Below are 15,032 nucleotides of genomic sequence, written 5' to 3' on the forward strand. Positions count from 1 at the left end.
TTCTAGACGGCCCATCTTAATTGATTTCTTAAATGTATACTGGAGAGTCTACAGTCTAAACACATTTTAAGACTTACTCATTCTTTCTTTCTGTGTCTAATGCTTGCCAAGCAAGAGGTTTTGACTTCTAAACTCGCGGCGGCATACCATATCTTTTTACTTTTTTATACTTTTATCTTCAAACTCTCTTTCAAACTCGCTTATCCACATTTGTTTTATTTTTTATTTTTTTTAGCAAGCTTTCTTAATCTAGTTACGGCATAAAGAATCCTATAATCGACAGCAGTAACAAATCCATTAAACAGACTAACCAAGAAAAGGCAGCATTTATAAAAGGAGTTGTTGTAGCTCATGCACAAACAATCACATGAAATAATTATTTGTTATTATTTGTTTTCAACAGAACAAATTAGGGATGCTGACATCATTATCCATTTGATTTCAGCAGTGCAAAATAGAGATAGAGACCGATCATTATCCACTGTATTTTTATGTCCTTTCTTTGAACTTGCCGATTTCTCGGTTTGTTATTTTAGTTTCCTTAAAAGGTTTAAAATCGTATATATTGTAAGGATAATTTATTTTTCTCCAATTATTTGGTTCCATTATTTAAAAATAACTAATCGTTCCAGCGACTTTGTCATCACTGAAATTCTTTTCACGTTCTTCTAACGAAACCGATTTTTTTTAGGAACCTGGTTACCTCTTTATAACAACTCTCTCCTTTTCAAATCTGTCCAATTTCTAAGCGAAATATTTGTCATCATCATTTGATATTATCATCACTTTTGTAACAGGGAAAATGTCCACAAACTTCTTGGTAAACATATGAAAATCGTAGCATCGTGAACTATATATTCTTACCGCTATATACTCCGGATGGCTGTAAATCAATTTAAAATCTCTATGTGCAGGACCTCTGTAACTTCTATGTAAATGAATATGATTCTTTACTTTGTAGGTTTCGATTTCCTTTTCACTAATGTGACATGTATTGGCGTAAATATAGCGTTTCATATCTTCTTTATCAATAGCATTTCAGCTGTGTGTCTTTGTCTAAATTCCATGTGAAGTTACTGTAATGTTTTGCACATGCTCGTTAAACGTTTTCTGTGTTTGTCTCTGAAAAACACCATTAACATTTCTGCATGGTTGTATCATACTCTTTCTGCCGTATTATATATTCTTATAAGTCTATTTACGATTGAGTATACATTCACAAATACGTACGATTCCTTTTTTGAATTCCTCAGTATATTTTAGTTTGATTGGGGTATCTATGAAACCAATGTTTATATGTGCCATGATTGTTTTTGGACGGTCATTAGGGATGATCTTTCTCTATACAATTTACATTCATGGACAAAACTTAGCAATGTGAACATGCTGTTTAAAACACACATTCATGGAAAAAGGTAATCACACAATATAATTTAGATATACATATCATATGGCAGCCATTGCCTGACCACTAACACGATACAAAATACTCGTATGTATTCATTTTGAGATACAGTTTAGTCGGTAGACATTTTAGACACGATTTAGGTTTATATATATTGCTATCCTTATTTGCCTTTAAACTAAGTTACAGAAAGTGCAAAACCAACAAGTTTAGTAGAATTCAAGAAATAGTTTATTTTCCTAGATGTGACAATGCAAAAGGAATATTATTTTGAATTAAATCCAACATTATCCTAAAATGTCTATCACAAGTCCAAAATTATAGATTGTTATGAATGAACCCCTTTATTAAATGTACTGATGTGCCAGTAGTCCTGAATAAACTGATGTGCCAATAGTATTAATGAATCACATCGGTATAATCCAGAATGTCCTTGAATAAATTCACAATAATTCCAAGAATGTAATTTAGTAAAAAATGCCAATTATCACTTTTGTAATTCCAATGAATAATTGTTAAATAAATGATTCCTCCCAAATATATTTGAACAAAACTGAACTTAAACTAGGACTGAAATAATTATGCTTGTTTAGAAATCTAAGACATGATAATACGAGCAGGATGTGGGACATGTTCGCATCAAATCTCGTCTAGAGCATTCTAAGGCTAGACCATAAACTAAAAATATTAGTAAGCAACTTATTTATGGCTTACAAACATAACCAAAAAGCAGGTATGCATTCTAGAACTTTCTAAAGTCAAAAGGCAATGTCAACATATTTATATTACAGGAAAACCACCGATTTTCCTGCAACGGAATGTCCTGCACCCCTTTTAATCCGGACAGAATTACGAGAGGGCACTTGAAATTCCCAACACCGCCAAATTAGATTACTGGGCGCGCACTCGGATTGTTTACGCTGCAATTGTTGTGGTGATACTTGTATTTTGTGCGATTCTTAGCTTATTTTACTTACATTTAACCATAGCAATGGATTCTGAAAAAGATGTAAGTGTCAGTGGTGATGTCAAATGTTGACACCTGTCAATATCGATACCAGACAAAGTAGAACCGTTGAAAAAACTGGACTGTGGTGTTTCCGTGCAAAAAGCTGTGTGACACGTATGTTACTGGCTGATCAACTGTTTACGATATAAAGAAGCAGACGGACAAAATATTGAAATTGTATTCAGACAGTGGTTCCAAGAAGCGGATTAACTTTAAAAAGCTATGAACGATGGTATGAGTACTGAGCATGACCGAGTGATGCTGGAATGGTTTCGACAACGTCGGAGTGACGGAGTGGACTTGTCGGGCAGGATTGTAATGAACCAGGTTCAGTTGTTTCATAAAGAACTTAGATTAGAACATGAGTGTGACTATAGTGAAGGATGGCTTCAAAAGCTTTCAAGAAGCGTCATGGAATTTCCATGCATAAAGTGTGTGGAGAGAAACGGTCCGCAGACTATGAAGGAGCTGCCGAGTGTGTCGACGAATTTCATAAGCTTGTAGCTGATGAGCACCTCAGTCCTGAGCAGGTGTATAATGCATATCAAACTGCATTATGTTGATGCACACCTAGAAGGACACTAACTATGGAGGACGAAGAAAGGCTCACGGGATTCAAACAGTCTAAGGATAGAGTTACCATCTGAAGATGCCCATACGCAGCAGGCACGCACAGATGTAAACCACTGGCGACAGGAAAATGTAAATGTCCTAAGGCTTTAAATAGTATTGAAATTTACCCAGTAACATACCGTGCTAATACACTTGGCTGGATTATGTTAGAATGGTTTCTGATGCTTGGCTTTTGATCGTATTACTCCAAACTATGTCCTTCTTCTTGGGCTCGCATCAATTGTGTTAAGGTCTCATGTTTTATTCTGGACCTTCTCTTCGTCTTGATTTTGTTCTGCGCACCGAAGCCCTCTGGCATGCCATAGATGTCACTGGTGACACCAACACAATTACAGCTAGGACTGCAAAGTCTGCAAATACATCTTTTGTACTCATGAAGCAGAGTTGTACAGGCTTTTGTTAGTGTGCAGTTCAATGATTTTATGGCTATCTAGAAAGTAGGTGGTCTCTAGAAGTCTCATGCCTAGAAAAGATGGAACTTTGCAGATTAGAAGAACCAGTAGTTGCCACTGAGTTTAATGTGTACATTCTTTACACCACTGGCATATAGCTATGGTTTGTCCATCAGAATGAATTTTGTCATTCCAACGAGTTCTTATTACAAAATCTAAGCCAGGCATCACGCACTTTATTACACTTGGCTACTGTCCCATCTGAACTATCAGTTTTAGCAACTTTAACACAGTTCTGAATATCATTAAAATATTCATACGTTTTCGGTTTAACCCCTACAAACTTATCCAAATTTGCAAACGGTATTTTGTCCAAGTCTCGACGTGTCTTGATTGCGAGGTCGCATGCATTGTTCATACTGCTGCAATCACAAATGAACGGGATAACTGGGATCGCGCTGGGCTTCGCCAATGTCGCACACTGCGATTGGTTTCCTTGTTAACGACAAATATACCATCTAGCGATAATTTGGCGAGAACATGTTTGGCTGATAAAAGATGTACATACAGCCTTGGGTTTGGAGTCGAGAAATCCAAAGGCACCATGACAGAAAGCCGCCATCGTGAATATAAAAATGCAGTGTAATCTATTGTTACATAAACAAATCCATGTTTAATATTGATAAACCACCCTAACAGGGCATTAATATATTATAATCCGCGTATGCTGATGTCTGGCCTTGGTACTGTATGCTGTAATAAAATAGCAATGCAACTGACTAGCTACAATCGACCACCTCTGAAGGTGGGAATGGGAAATAACTACAGTAGCCCAGACAACGACAATTTTTTAAATAAATGTGCCATAAAAAATAGTTTTGCTGCAACTTCGAAGAAAACTGATTACCTATGAAGCACACATATATACTAAGCAAATTTCTAAACATGCTGTGCCAATGCTCTACAATTATTTGATGTTGCCGCAACAATAACAACGGGTATTTGTTTGGTCCTTCAAAGAGAGCCTTTAGTGGCGCCTTCAATAACACCTGAACCTTCATCGAAGCAAGCCAACGACCTTTGATCATGGAAGTCAGCTTTAAAATAAAAGCATTGTTTATTTTTTCATAGTGATTAGAACATATTTATTGTGTCGCGAAAGTTTCCTGTTTACAACCAAGAAAAGTGCATTCGGAGAATTCCTGCGTGGGTGATTTTCAGCGTTCCAGATCAAACATTTGCGTCGAAATACGCGTAATTAAGCATTCGCGACATTTCTGGACAGATCAAAACACAAGAAGTAACTTCGCTTGGATGAAATGTTTAAAACGATAGCCATGTAGAATGAGTATCAGAGCAGTACATCTGAAAATCATGTGGCTTCAACTTCAAGTACCCCGGATGTCCCACCTGCAGTATCAGTAATCCAAGGTGAAGCGACCATCTATATAACAGACAGTAATCCAGACAGCAATCAACTTCCAGACCTGTGTGATTAACTCAACAGTTCCAGTAAAATTCTAAACGATTTCCACATTGGGAGTGGTAGTACAGCAACATTCTTTGCAAGTACATTAATTAGTAAACCTGTTTCATTCATACCTGTATTTATTATTAGTATTACGTGACGTCGGTTGGTCCGGCAAAACTGTTAATCCGGCAAGGCTATGGAACCAAGGGTGCCAGAAAATCGGTGGTTTACCTATTATCCTAAAGTCCAATCTACAATCATGGACAAAAGCTAAGCACACAATCTAGATATGCACAACCCATATAGAATAAGTTAATAAGGCATCTGTTAGGAACTGGAAACAATTCCTATCAGAGTTAGATAATTCGGCTCTAAAGTCGAAGCTGTTAAAGATTTCATTTGAATATGATCGTTACAATAAGCTAATATAAAATGAAATTACTTCTTTACTATCTCTGATATTAATTATGCTACCCACGTTAAACAAGATGTAATTACTATTTTCGAATGATATGTTAAAAGGTTTACGATTCATAATACCTCCTTTATTTGTACTAAAACTATACTAACGAATTCCCTTAATGTCTATAAGCATGTAAGCGCTAATAAAAATATTCTGTAAGACAGCCATACATTTCCACTAAGCTGTCATTGGCCATCAATCAATGATATGCATATATTTGGATTTGTTTGTTCTTTGAAAGGGGTTTTGGTTTTCAAATGTCATAATTTATACAATGAATTAAATACTATTAGAACATCGGTATGGTTTCAGGATACTAGTAGAACATCGATATGGTTTCAGGATCTAAACATTGTTTGTAAATGACACGTTAAAATGTATTTTCCAGAGTGTCTATGATTTATTTTCATCACATTTTGAATCAGCAATTAAGAATTTCAAGGCATAAAGAACAAAACAGAGGGGATATACTGTTCTTTGCCTTTGGGCAAAGAGCTCTTGCGCATTTGTAAGCGGGGTCTGTTTTTGGCTCCATGCTTTGTTGTTTTGTATGAAAAAAGATGACATCTAATACAAACTACGTTGTTGAGTAATCTTCATCATCGTCAGCCAAGAGTCATTGATCCACTTTGTACCACATCAACTCTTGCAATTGCTTCTTACCAGGAAAACAGTGCATATCAATCTACAGCGTGGGTCTTAAGATATTTGTAGGAATTATGATCCTTACATTACCCCCCGAACATTAACAGAGAGGAAATGTTTCGTGTATTCACTTTGTACAACTAGCCTTTCTGAAAAGGAAAAAAAATCTATTGATTTTTAGATCAAATGAGAAAGATAAAAGTGACAGAGATTGAACAACTGGATTTGATTTCAGCACAGTAACTTTACTTATGGACTAACTATGTACAGATCCTATGGTTACGGCAAAACGGCCAGATATAAAGCAGTTAGCTCTCTCTCTCTCTCTCTCTCTCTCGCTCTCTCTCTCTCTCTCTGCTCAGTGTCACATTATGAGCTGATTTGATATCATACGTTGATACATGGTGTACTATCTGAAAGTTGGAGGCTTTACTCTCTCCTAAAGGAGACAGTCTAAAGATATATCTTTGTCAACATGTTTGCTTAATAACAATGTATGTTGTCTCTTTCTTCATTCCCCGCGTTCCTCTCCCGGTCTCCGTGCCGCTTGCTTGGACGACATAACCTATTGTGATTTACGTCACCCTCCTTCTGCCTCCACCCCAAAGAACCCCTAAACAAACAATTGAAAAATAAAAATACGAACCTAAAAACCCCAACAAACTTCTATCTGATTCTTGTCTTTCAGGACTGGTGCTGGTACCTGCTTCAGCCATGGACTATAGGGGTTTGTTCGGAGACGAGACAGATCTTAGCTTGGTATAAAAATATCCACTTTTCCCCACATAACGTCTGGGATTTTTTTATAGTTTTCATTCAATTATGTTGCAGACTCTAACTTCAATGAATAGGCTGCATATTGTCTGAGACTAAATATGCATCACAAAAATCATAGTCTGTCCCGTTTGAACCCGTGCAATATATTCGAAATTGTAAGTTTCCACAAATTAGTGGGAGATTTTTTGCGAAGAATTTTGCAAATACCAAAGTTTTCTACAGAAAACAAGTTGGAAGACACGGCTTATATTAGTTGTAAATTCCAAGTTGGCAAGCATAATTTGAATATCCAGTGCAAGCTATATTTAGGATGATGAAGAAAAATGTCTCAAAACAGGTCTCTACGATCAGTTTATTTGCTGCGGTTCATCTGTAGACTAAAACGTAGATGAGAATACTTGAGGAGAATAACATAGGAAACAGTAACATTTATTTGTGTGGAGATAATGTGCCTAGGTAAGGCATTGTTGGTTTCTGTGTTGTCAAATGGTTTCTACTGCGGGGATTGTTGCGACTCATGTGCATATTTTAGCTCAGACATATCAATAAATTAAAGCTGTCAAATGCACTGATTATCATAAAATTTTAATGGGAAAACTATTACTAATTATGATGACTTTTAAATGTTTCTTATGTTCAAAAGGTCGTGCAAATTGTAAGGGATGTCTTTATAAAGCTAAAATATTCCATATTAAGTTAGATTAAAGTTCTGATATAAAGAAGCCAGCGGCAAATTGTTAAAAATGTTTATCTGAGTATTATTTTAAGTGTGCTAGTACAACAAGCAAAGCCCATGTATCAACCAAAATAAACAATCTTTTGCATTCATTGACAAACTACCCATTTAGCACACTAAGCAAGTGCTTGGGGCACCAGCCCAAGAGGGCACCAGAAAAAATTTAAATCAAACGTTGATGATACAATTGAATGAGTTATATGTGAAAATATCGACCTGCATGTACGACTATTTTGATTTGGAATGATGGCAACATTGGTATTTTCACCACCTGTTTAGCTTTTAATGTTGTTGTTTTAGTTGCACATTTTGTAGGACGGGGGTACCATAATTTTTTGCAGCCCTCTAGGCCCTGGAAGGCCATAATCCGGCACTGTTTGCATTATATATAAAAAAAATAATTTTGTTTTATGCTTTCTTTGCTTACAGGAGGCAAGGAAAATCTATTTCTTCCTTGGTTTAGTATTTGTTGCTATAGGAACAGGTGGTATCAAGGCAAATGTTGGACCGTTTGGGGCACAACAGGTGAACGACTTGGGAAAAGACGCAGTGCAATCATTTTTTAACTGGTAATATATATATATATATATATATATATATATATATATATATATATATATATATATATATATATATATATATATATATAGTGTCTTACAATCTAGAAATATTAGGATTTTAAATTATGGACTGATAAGCCTGATTCTGTAATACAGAGAAAGGAGGTGGCGTTATTGTTATTGATAAAAATCATGGGTACTTTTATCCATTTAGACACTGAAGGAACTCATCGGCGTTCTTAAAAGAGAGCAATTACTGAGCTTATTTCTCTATCTAAAACAAGTTGAAAAATAAAATATGCTTATGTCACTCTAAGGGATTGTTGCCTGTAATTTCAGGTTCTACTGGTTTGTCAATGTAGGCGCTATTATCGCCTACTCTGGTGTAGCAACCATACAGCAGAACATTGGCTTCGATTATGGATTTCTCGTCCCACTGGTCAGCATGGTTGTTGCACTCATCATTTTTGTGATAGCCAAAAACAAATATAGGAATAACCCACCTGGAGGTAGGTCACATACTTAGGAGTGTCACACACACACACACACACACTATTGGTTTTGATTATGCAATTGTTTGGTCCCATTGACTAATATGCTTGTTTAATTCATGATATTTGGCATTGGCAAAAGAAAATGCGGGAACAATTATCAGTTGAGAGCATCGCACTGGAAAAATTCACAGACAGCAACATAAAACAAAATTGTGCAACAGACATCGAGAGGTATAATGCATATATGCAAATAACATGGAATAACAAAACGGAACCTATAGCTCTTTCAAGAAATGTAAATTTAGTGAGGCACATATACACAAATGCACATACAACTGTGTGTGTGTGTGTGTGTGTGTGTACACCTTTGTATTTATAATTCCACTTGACACGATGAGCAATGCAAACCAGAAAGATGAAATATAATCTCTACATAAATCATCAAACTAGGACAGGCTAATATTATTTCAGAAAAACGAGTATATATATATATATATATATATATATATATATATATATATATATATATATATATATATATATATATATATATATATCTGTGTGTGTGTGTGTGTTTGTGTGTGTGTGTTGTTGCGTGTGTTACACACTCAGAACTTATTACAGAATTACCACTGCCCCAACTGTTTGTACGTGAAGTTTCAGAATATAGCAGTCTATAACATACAGTTAAGCAAGCAAATTCGATAAGAAGAAAAACATTCTGCAAGTTATATCCTTTTGCTCTGATACTTTTGCTTTGAGATGAAATTCGTTTAAGACTATTATTTTATAAAATGATATTTTCCTGACTGTTGTCAAATCAGATTCTTGTATGTATAACTTGGTTTAGTTAATATATTTTTGGGTTGAACTAAATCTCAGAATTTGCAAACATAGTTCAATATTTAATTAGATTTATGCCATCTTGAAGAAGAAATTCGACACGTTCTGTATAACTTAGTATACACATTGCTTATGTGGTATGGGTCAGCCACATATCCTTGCATGGAATTCTCATTGTTCAAAATTCAAGGAAATAGACTGCTAAAGATTAGTTGTATCTAAATTGGTATGGCATTTCTTTTCCAGAAAGTGATGAACAGGATGATAATCTGAACATTCTGTGAGTAAATGGGAGCATTATTAAAATAAAAATGGGTTTTACTGCAGAAAAAAAAGTTACAAAACAGAAAATTCACCTAACTTTGAGTTTGTTACGTTGACTGTACAGTAAGTTCTAATAAAGTACCCTATCATGCAAAGATTGATGCTCGGGATAATGAAAACAATCCTTGTTTTTGATACCTTAACATGGAGTGATAGTCTTCAACTTGATCAAGAATGAAAAGTCAACATGTAGTCAAGAAACTGAAAAAGCTGATGAAAAATGTTGAAATTTCGGAAACTTGAGATTTCAACAGACTTCTTCAGATGAACTAACAGTGTTTCAAACATCCCGACTACTGAGGTTTTTACGTGAGTTGTAATCAACTTTAGATTTAGATTAACAACCGTATATTGATTAATGTCCTATTTGATTTCAGGCAGTATTTTGTCCCAATCGGTCAGTGTATGCCTCCAGTCCTGTCGTAAGGGCTGCTCATTTGAAAATACCCGCGCAGATAAGGGCGGATCTTTCAACAATGAAATGGTGGATGGAGTAATGGCTGTGGTTCGAGTGCTCCCTGTTTTTGTGCTAATTATTATATATTGGGCTGTATATTCCCAGGTAAAGAGATATACTTACATAGTTGTTATTGCACAATGAACGGAGGAGTTAAATAACATTTAAACAAGGGTACAGGGTGTTGAACCAATATCAGCTACCAGGAGAGCGAGATCTTTCGCATAAAATATATATTAAATTTAAAAAAGCGTACTAAAATCGTACTAATGACTTACGTCGTTTAAAGGTTATAACTATATTCGCTTACTTTCTCAGGTAGTAATAATAGTTCATTCCGTGACATTTCGACCTCGTACGCGAACTAAAACATGATGAAAATATTACTATAGTGGCCACAGTCAAGTGGATTACTGAAAATAAATGTCACTTTTTTATTGAAGAAACAGTAGCATTATCTATCTTATCTATTAAGTTTTCATTCTTTAGAATAATGTTTACTGTGGATTACGTACTCAGTGACATACCATCTTGGTCTGGTATCGTGCCAGCAAAAGTTCACAGAAGGTCGGAAATAGCAGATAAAAGGTTGAAATCTTTTGAACGAAGCGTTATAAAGAGTTATTTTATAACGATAATGCATATATAAATATATCGATATTCCATTGTGTATTCTTCGAGATAGTTTTGTAAACCGGAAGTTTGTTCTCAAATGTGAACAAAGTTAAGGATTGCAAATGGCGGAAGACATCCAGTCAATTGCACTGATTCAGTGCAAAATATTAGATTTTGTACCAAATTGTCAACAATCAACCCTGAAAAGCAACACTAAAGGAACAAAAGAAAAACAATATATACTGGCCTTTCTTTGATCTTTCCAAATCCCACCTGCAGTAATTTGGCACACTTCCAGTAGTGTTAAAGACAGTTGCTGGGGCCCCGAGTGGCGGAGTGGTCTAAAGCGCTCACCGTTACGGATCATTGCCATCTCACCGCTGTCTGCGTGGGTTCGATCCTCGGGCTGGGCCAATGTGGGTATGTGAGAAACCTTGCCGGTAGCTTCTCGTGGGTCGGTGGTTCTTTACGCATTTTCACGGGGTCTTCCCCCACCATTAATACAGCCCGCCATGTATAGCCTATCCTGTGCTGAAAAATGGCGTCAAACCCTATAACAGTGATTCTCAAACTGTGTGTCGCGGCACACTATTGTGCCGCGAGAGATTTGCATGTGTGCCGTGGGAGTTTTGAAAAATCTTTAAAATTGCTAGCGTTTTGAAACCTTGAACATATCGAAAAGTTAAATGGTAAATCAATGTCGCAAAAGTTAAAAAAGTAACATTTATAAAAACGCAATATCTGTCAGTCTGTCATTCATTGGTTCCTTTCGTAACGCGAGACTTGTGCGAGATCTCATCCCCGAAATTCTGGACACACTGAGAGACCTACAATCGGCACTGCAGCATTACTTCCCATCACATGCAAGTGATGAATATGGATGGGTGATCAATCCATTCGGAAACAAATAAACTACAAATCTTATAACCGAAGAAGAACAGTTCATTGATTTAAAAATGATACATTTTTTCAGTCAACATTTCCCGAAAAGAGCCTGGATGAGTTTTGGATCTCAATCAAGAAGTCATATCCTGCAATCAGTTCAAAAGCAATCAAAGTAATTCTGCCATTTGTGTCTTCGTGGTTTTGTGAGTTTGGATTTTCAGCATTGACTGAAATCAAATCGAAAGAGAGAGAGATTTCATACAATCGACGATGAAATGCGCGCTTGTTTGTCGACTTTGGAGCCTCGCTTCAATGTGATTTGCTCTCGAAAGCAGGCGCATCCTTCACATTAAATTTAAAATTAAATATATATGTAAAAATAAATAAGTTCTTCACCACAAAAATTGTTAAACCTTTTAAGGTGTGAAATTTTTTAGATTTTTCTGGTGCGCCGCAAGACAAAAAAGTTTGAGAAACACTGCCATATAACAACAATAACATAAACAAACAAAAACAGTTGCTTCATAAACGATCACCCGCCTCATTTTCAGCAAATGTTTCAAAAATGCCCATTAAATACATTGATATTCTGCATTTTCTCGCTTATGATTTTTTGCAGAACATATGAGATATTATTTTATGAGAGAATGATATTTAATATAGGACTTGGCTTTTATGAGGTTGATGTTTATACAGGACATTAAAAATAATTCTTAAAATGTAAAACTGCATATCTCTGATTCCACTTCTTCGTGAAACACCTTTAAATAAATCATTAATTTGTTCTATTAAGTTAAGCAAGGATAATGTCGAAAGAATGCAGGATATTATAACTGTATTTTCAACCTCGATACATGCCAAAACATAGGCAAAAATGTTTTCAACCTGTTTAATATTAGAAAGATGCTGGAAAACTGCAGTTTGAGGAGGACAGTTTGATGTTTAAACTGAGACTAGATTACCATGATTCCTTTGAACGCTGATGCTCTTCATAGAAAAATCAAGCCATAATTACTGTCAGATTTCAAATGTATCTAACATGTTTCTGTTTTGACATCTTCTGAGAACGTTTTTCATATCTACAAAATACTTGATTCACCATGAAGTAAAGTTATATATATTAAAGTTTATGAGAGCACATTGTAATTCAAATGAATAACTGAAGTAAATAAATCCTCTCAACTGAACTGCTGTTTAAGCTGATCTGGTTTTTCAAAAGGGGAATCTCATCAAATCAGGATTTATTCTACAGCTTCCAAGGACAAAATGACACAATAACATGTTTACCAAACAAACTAAATACATAATAATTTACAATCCCACCATCTTGGAGCTATACAATGTATTTCAAAATAACCCGTGCAATCTATAATCATAAAAATGAACACATACTATTGAAGCACATAACAACAGAGATAGACCAAACCTGCAGTGGTGGTGAAGGAGAGATAGAACAAGTGTAACAGAGATTACGTCATACTCAATGACACACTATGGAGAACACCTGTGTAATAATGTCACCGTGGAACCGTAGCTTCCTATATTAGTATTACACAAATAACTAGAAAGTAATTAAAATATTGCTGATATTATCATAGAAATGATCAGTTTGAATTTGCCTTCTTTTCGGTATAGTTCAATCAATGCCATTTTGAAATCGGCAATAGGAGGATATATTTTATGTTAAGCTGGAAATAAGGATTCAGTTTGGTTTGCAAGAGAAACAGAATAGAATTGATTTCATATAAATTGTTTCAATATTTTCATTTTCTCCTAAGTTTTTCACTAATCACATGCATTATTAAACGACGGAACTATTATAAATATAAAAGTAAAAAATGTAAGCATTATCTCTGGAAGATGTTCTATTTCCGGTGAGGTACAAATTTGTAGTTTCAACATGTTTATTTCACATTTTTTCTATGTGCTTCTCTGAAGAATCTTGGTTAGGAGACACCAAACTATTCTTATTTCAATCATGTGTAAGCTTGTCTTCTCATTTCATATTGATCATAATAATTATTTTGATGCTACTTTCTTCACATTCGGTCCAAAGAAAGAAATAATGATGTCTTCGAGTAACCAAAAATATACTTTCAAAAAATTAAGAACCATATTGTGTTTTATTTGATACATTTTTATATGAAACCTTAGAGCATTGAATGGAACCTTTCTTTGCAAAACCCATGCTTATATACTACTTAATGTCAAATGAATCTGACAACAAAACCAATTAAGATGTTGCCTTGATTTGTATTAACATGTACGATGTAAACATGTATGCCCTAAAATAAGTTTAATCGAATAGAAAAGTACGGGAAATTGTTCCCTGGCGTTTAATTATCTTCAAAAATGAGTTTTTATTACGAGTGTTAAAAAATTTGCGAAATTATAGTTACTTTTAGATGATTCATTTATCTTGCCTTTTATGTCAATAAAAATGTAATTTTAATTGTATGATTGCTGCCATTAACCACTTAAAGTTTTATTTGCAGAGCAAAGATAGAGACATTTTCGGATTGTCAGTTTCTGATATTCTTAATATATTTCTAATCGTATTTGTTTTCTTTCAATATATAGTTAACCTTTGCATTATGTGAAATTGTTATGGGTATATTTCAGCATTTTCTAATACAACGATGTAAGTAGTAAGGGGGGTAGGATTAGCGTCAATGGGAATTAGCATTAAAAACACCCTTGGGTCACTTTAGCGTCAAGGGAAATTTAACATGGAGAAAAATCGTGGGTAGGATTAGCGTCAAGGGAAATTAACATGGGGAAAAAATCGTGGGTCTGATTAGCGTCAAGGGAAATTGAACATGGGATTTTTTTTTTTTTTTAAAAAAAGGGGTAGGCAATTGAAAGGCTATCTCTTTTCGAGATATATGGCTGGCCCTGAAAAGGGCCTTTGGTTTATGTTAATATGCCCTTAACATAAAGGGCATTTGCGACATCTTCTTGTCCTCAAACTTCGTCTTACAGCAGGGCCATACATCAGAGTCCTCTTGAGGCAACCTTGTCTCTCTATATAGACTCTTCTTATCCACAGGCTGCTGCTGGTCCTGTGGACAACGGTCCACTTGGATCGGACATACATGAGCATGTCCGTTCTGAACATCATTGTTGACACAAGGATTGAAGATTCAACGTCGGTCCACATGTTGAGGCTCCGAGAATAGGTGAATCAATGCAGTGAACTGCGCTTATTTATAGGGACAGAAAGGATTGAAACGGATTGAGTTCATTCACCAATCCGAACACGCGTTACAGAATTCAGTCAGCCCGCATCCAATCCGAAGAGAGCAGTCTGTGACGTCACGTAG

General features: G+C 35.4%; 1 protein-coding gene across 1 annotated transcript in view; it reads left to right on the forward strand.

Annotated features, from left to right (window-relative positions):
• LOC149802737 (uncharacterized) overlaps positions 1-15,032 on the forward strand; it is a 55,427-nt gene that overhangs the window by 15,729 nt on the left and 24,666 nt on the right. The window contains exons 4-7 of the mRNA XM_089952144.1: positions 6,707-6,777; positions 7,961-8,100; positions 8,431-8,600; positions 10,130-10,314. Coding sequence (XP_089808270.1) covers positions 6,707-6,777; positions 7,961-8,100; positions 8,431-8,600; positions 10,130-10,314 — 566 coding nt within the window. The remainder of the gene's footprint in view (positions 1-6,706; positions 6,778-7,960; positions 8,101-8,430; positions 8,601-10,129; positions 10,315-15,032) is intronic.

This window comes from Sinohyriopsis cumingii, chromosome 3 (genome assembly GCF_028554795.1).
Source record: "Sinohyriopsis cumingii isolate HCF-2022 chromosome 3, ASM2855479v2, whole genome shotgun sequence".
Classification (NCBI taxonomy): Eukaryota; Metazoa; Mollusca; class Bivalvia; order Unionida; family Unionidae; genus Sinohyriopsis; species Sinohyriopsis cumingii.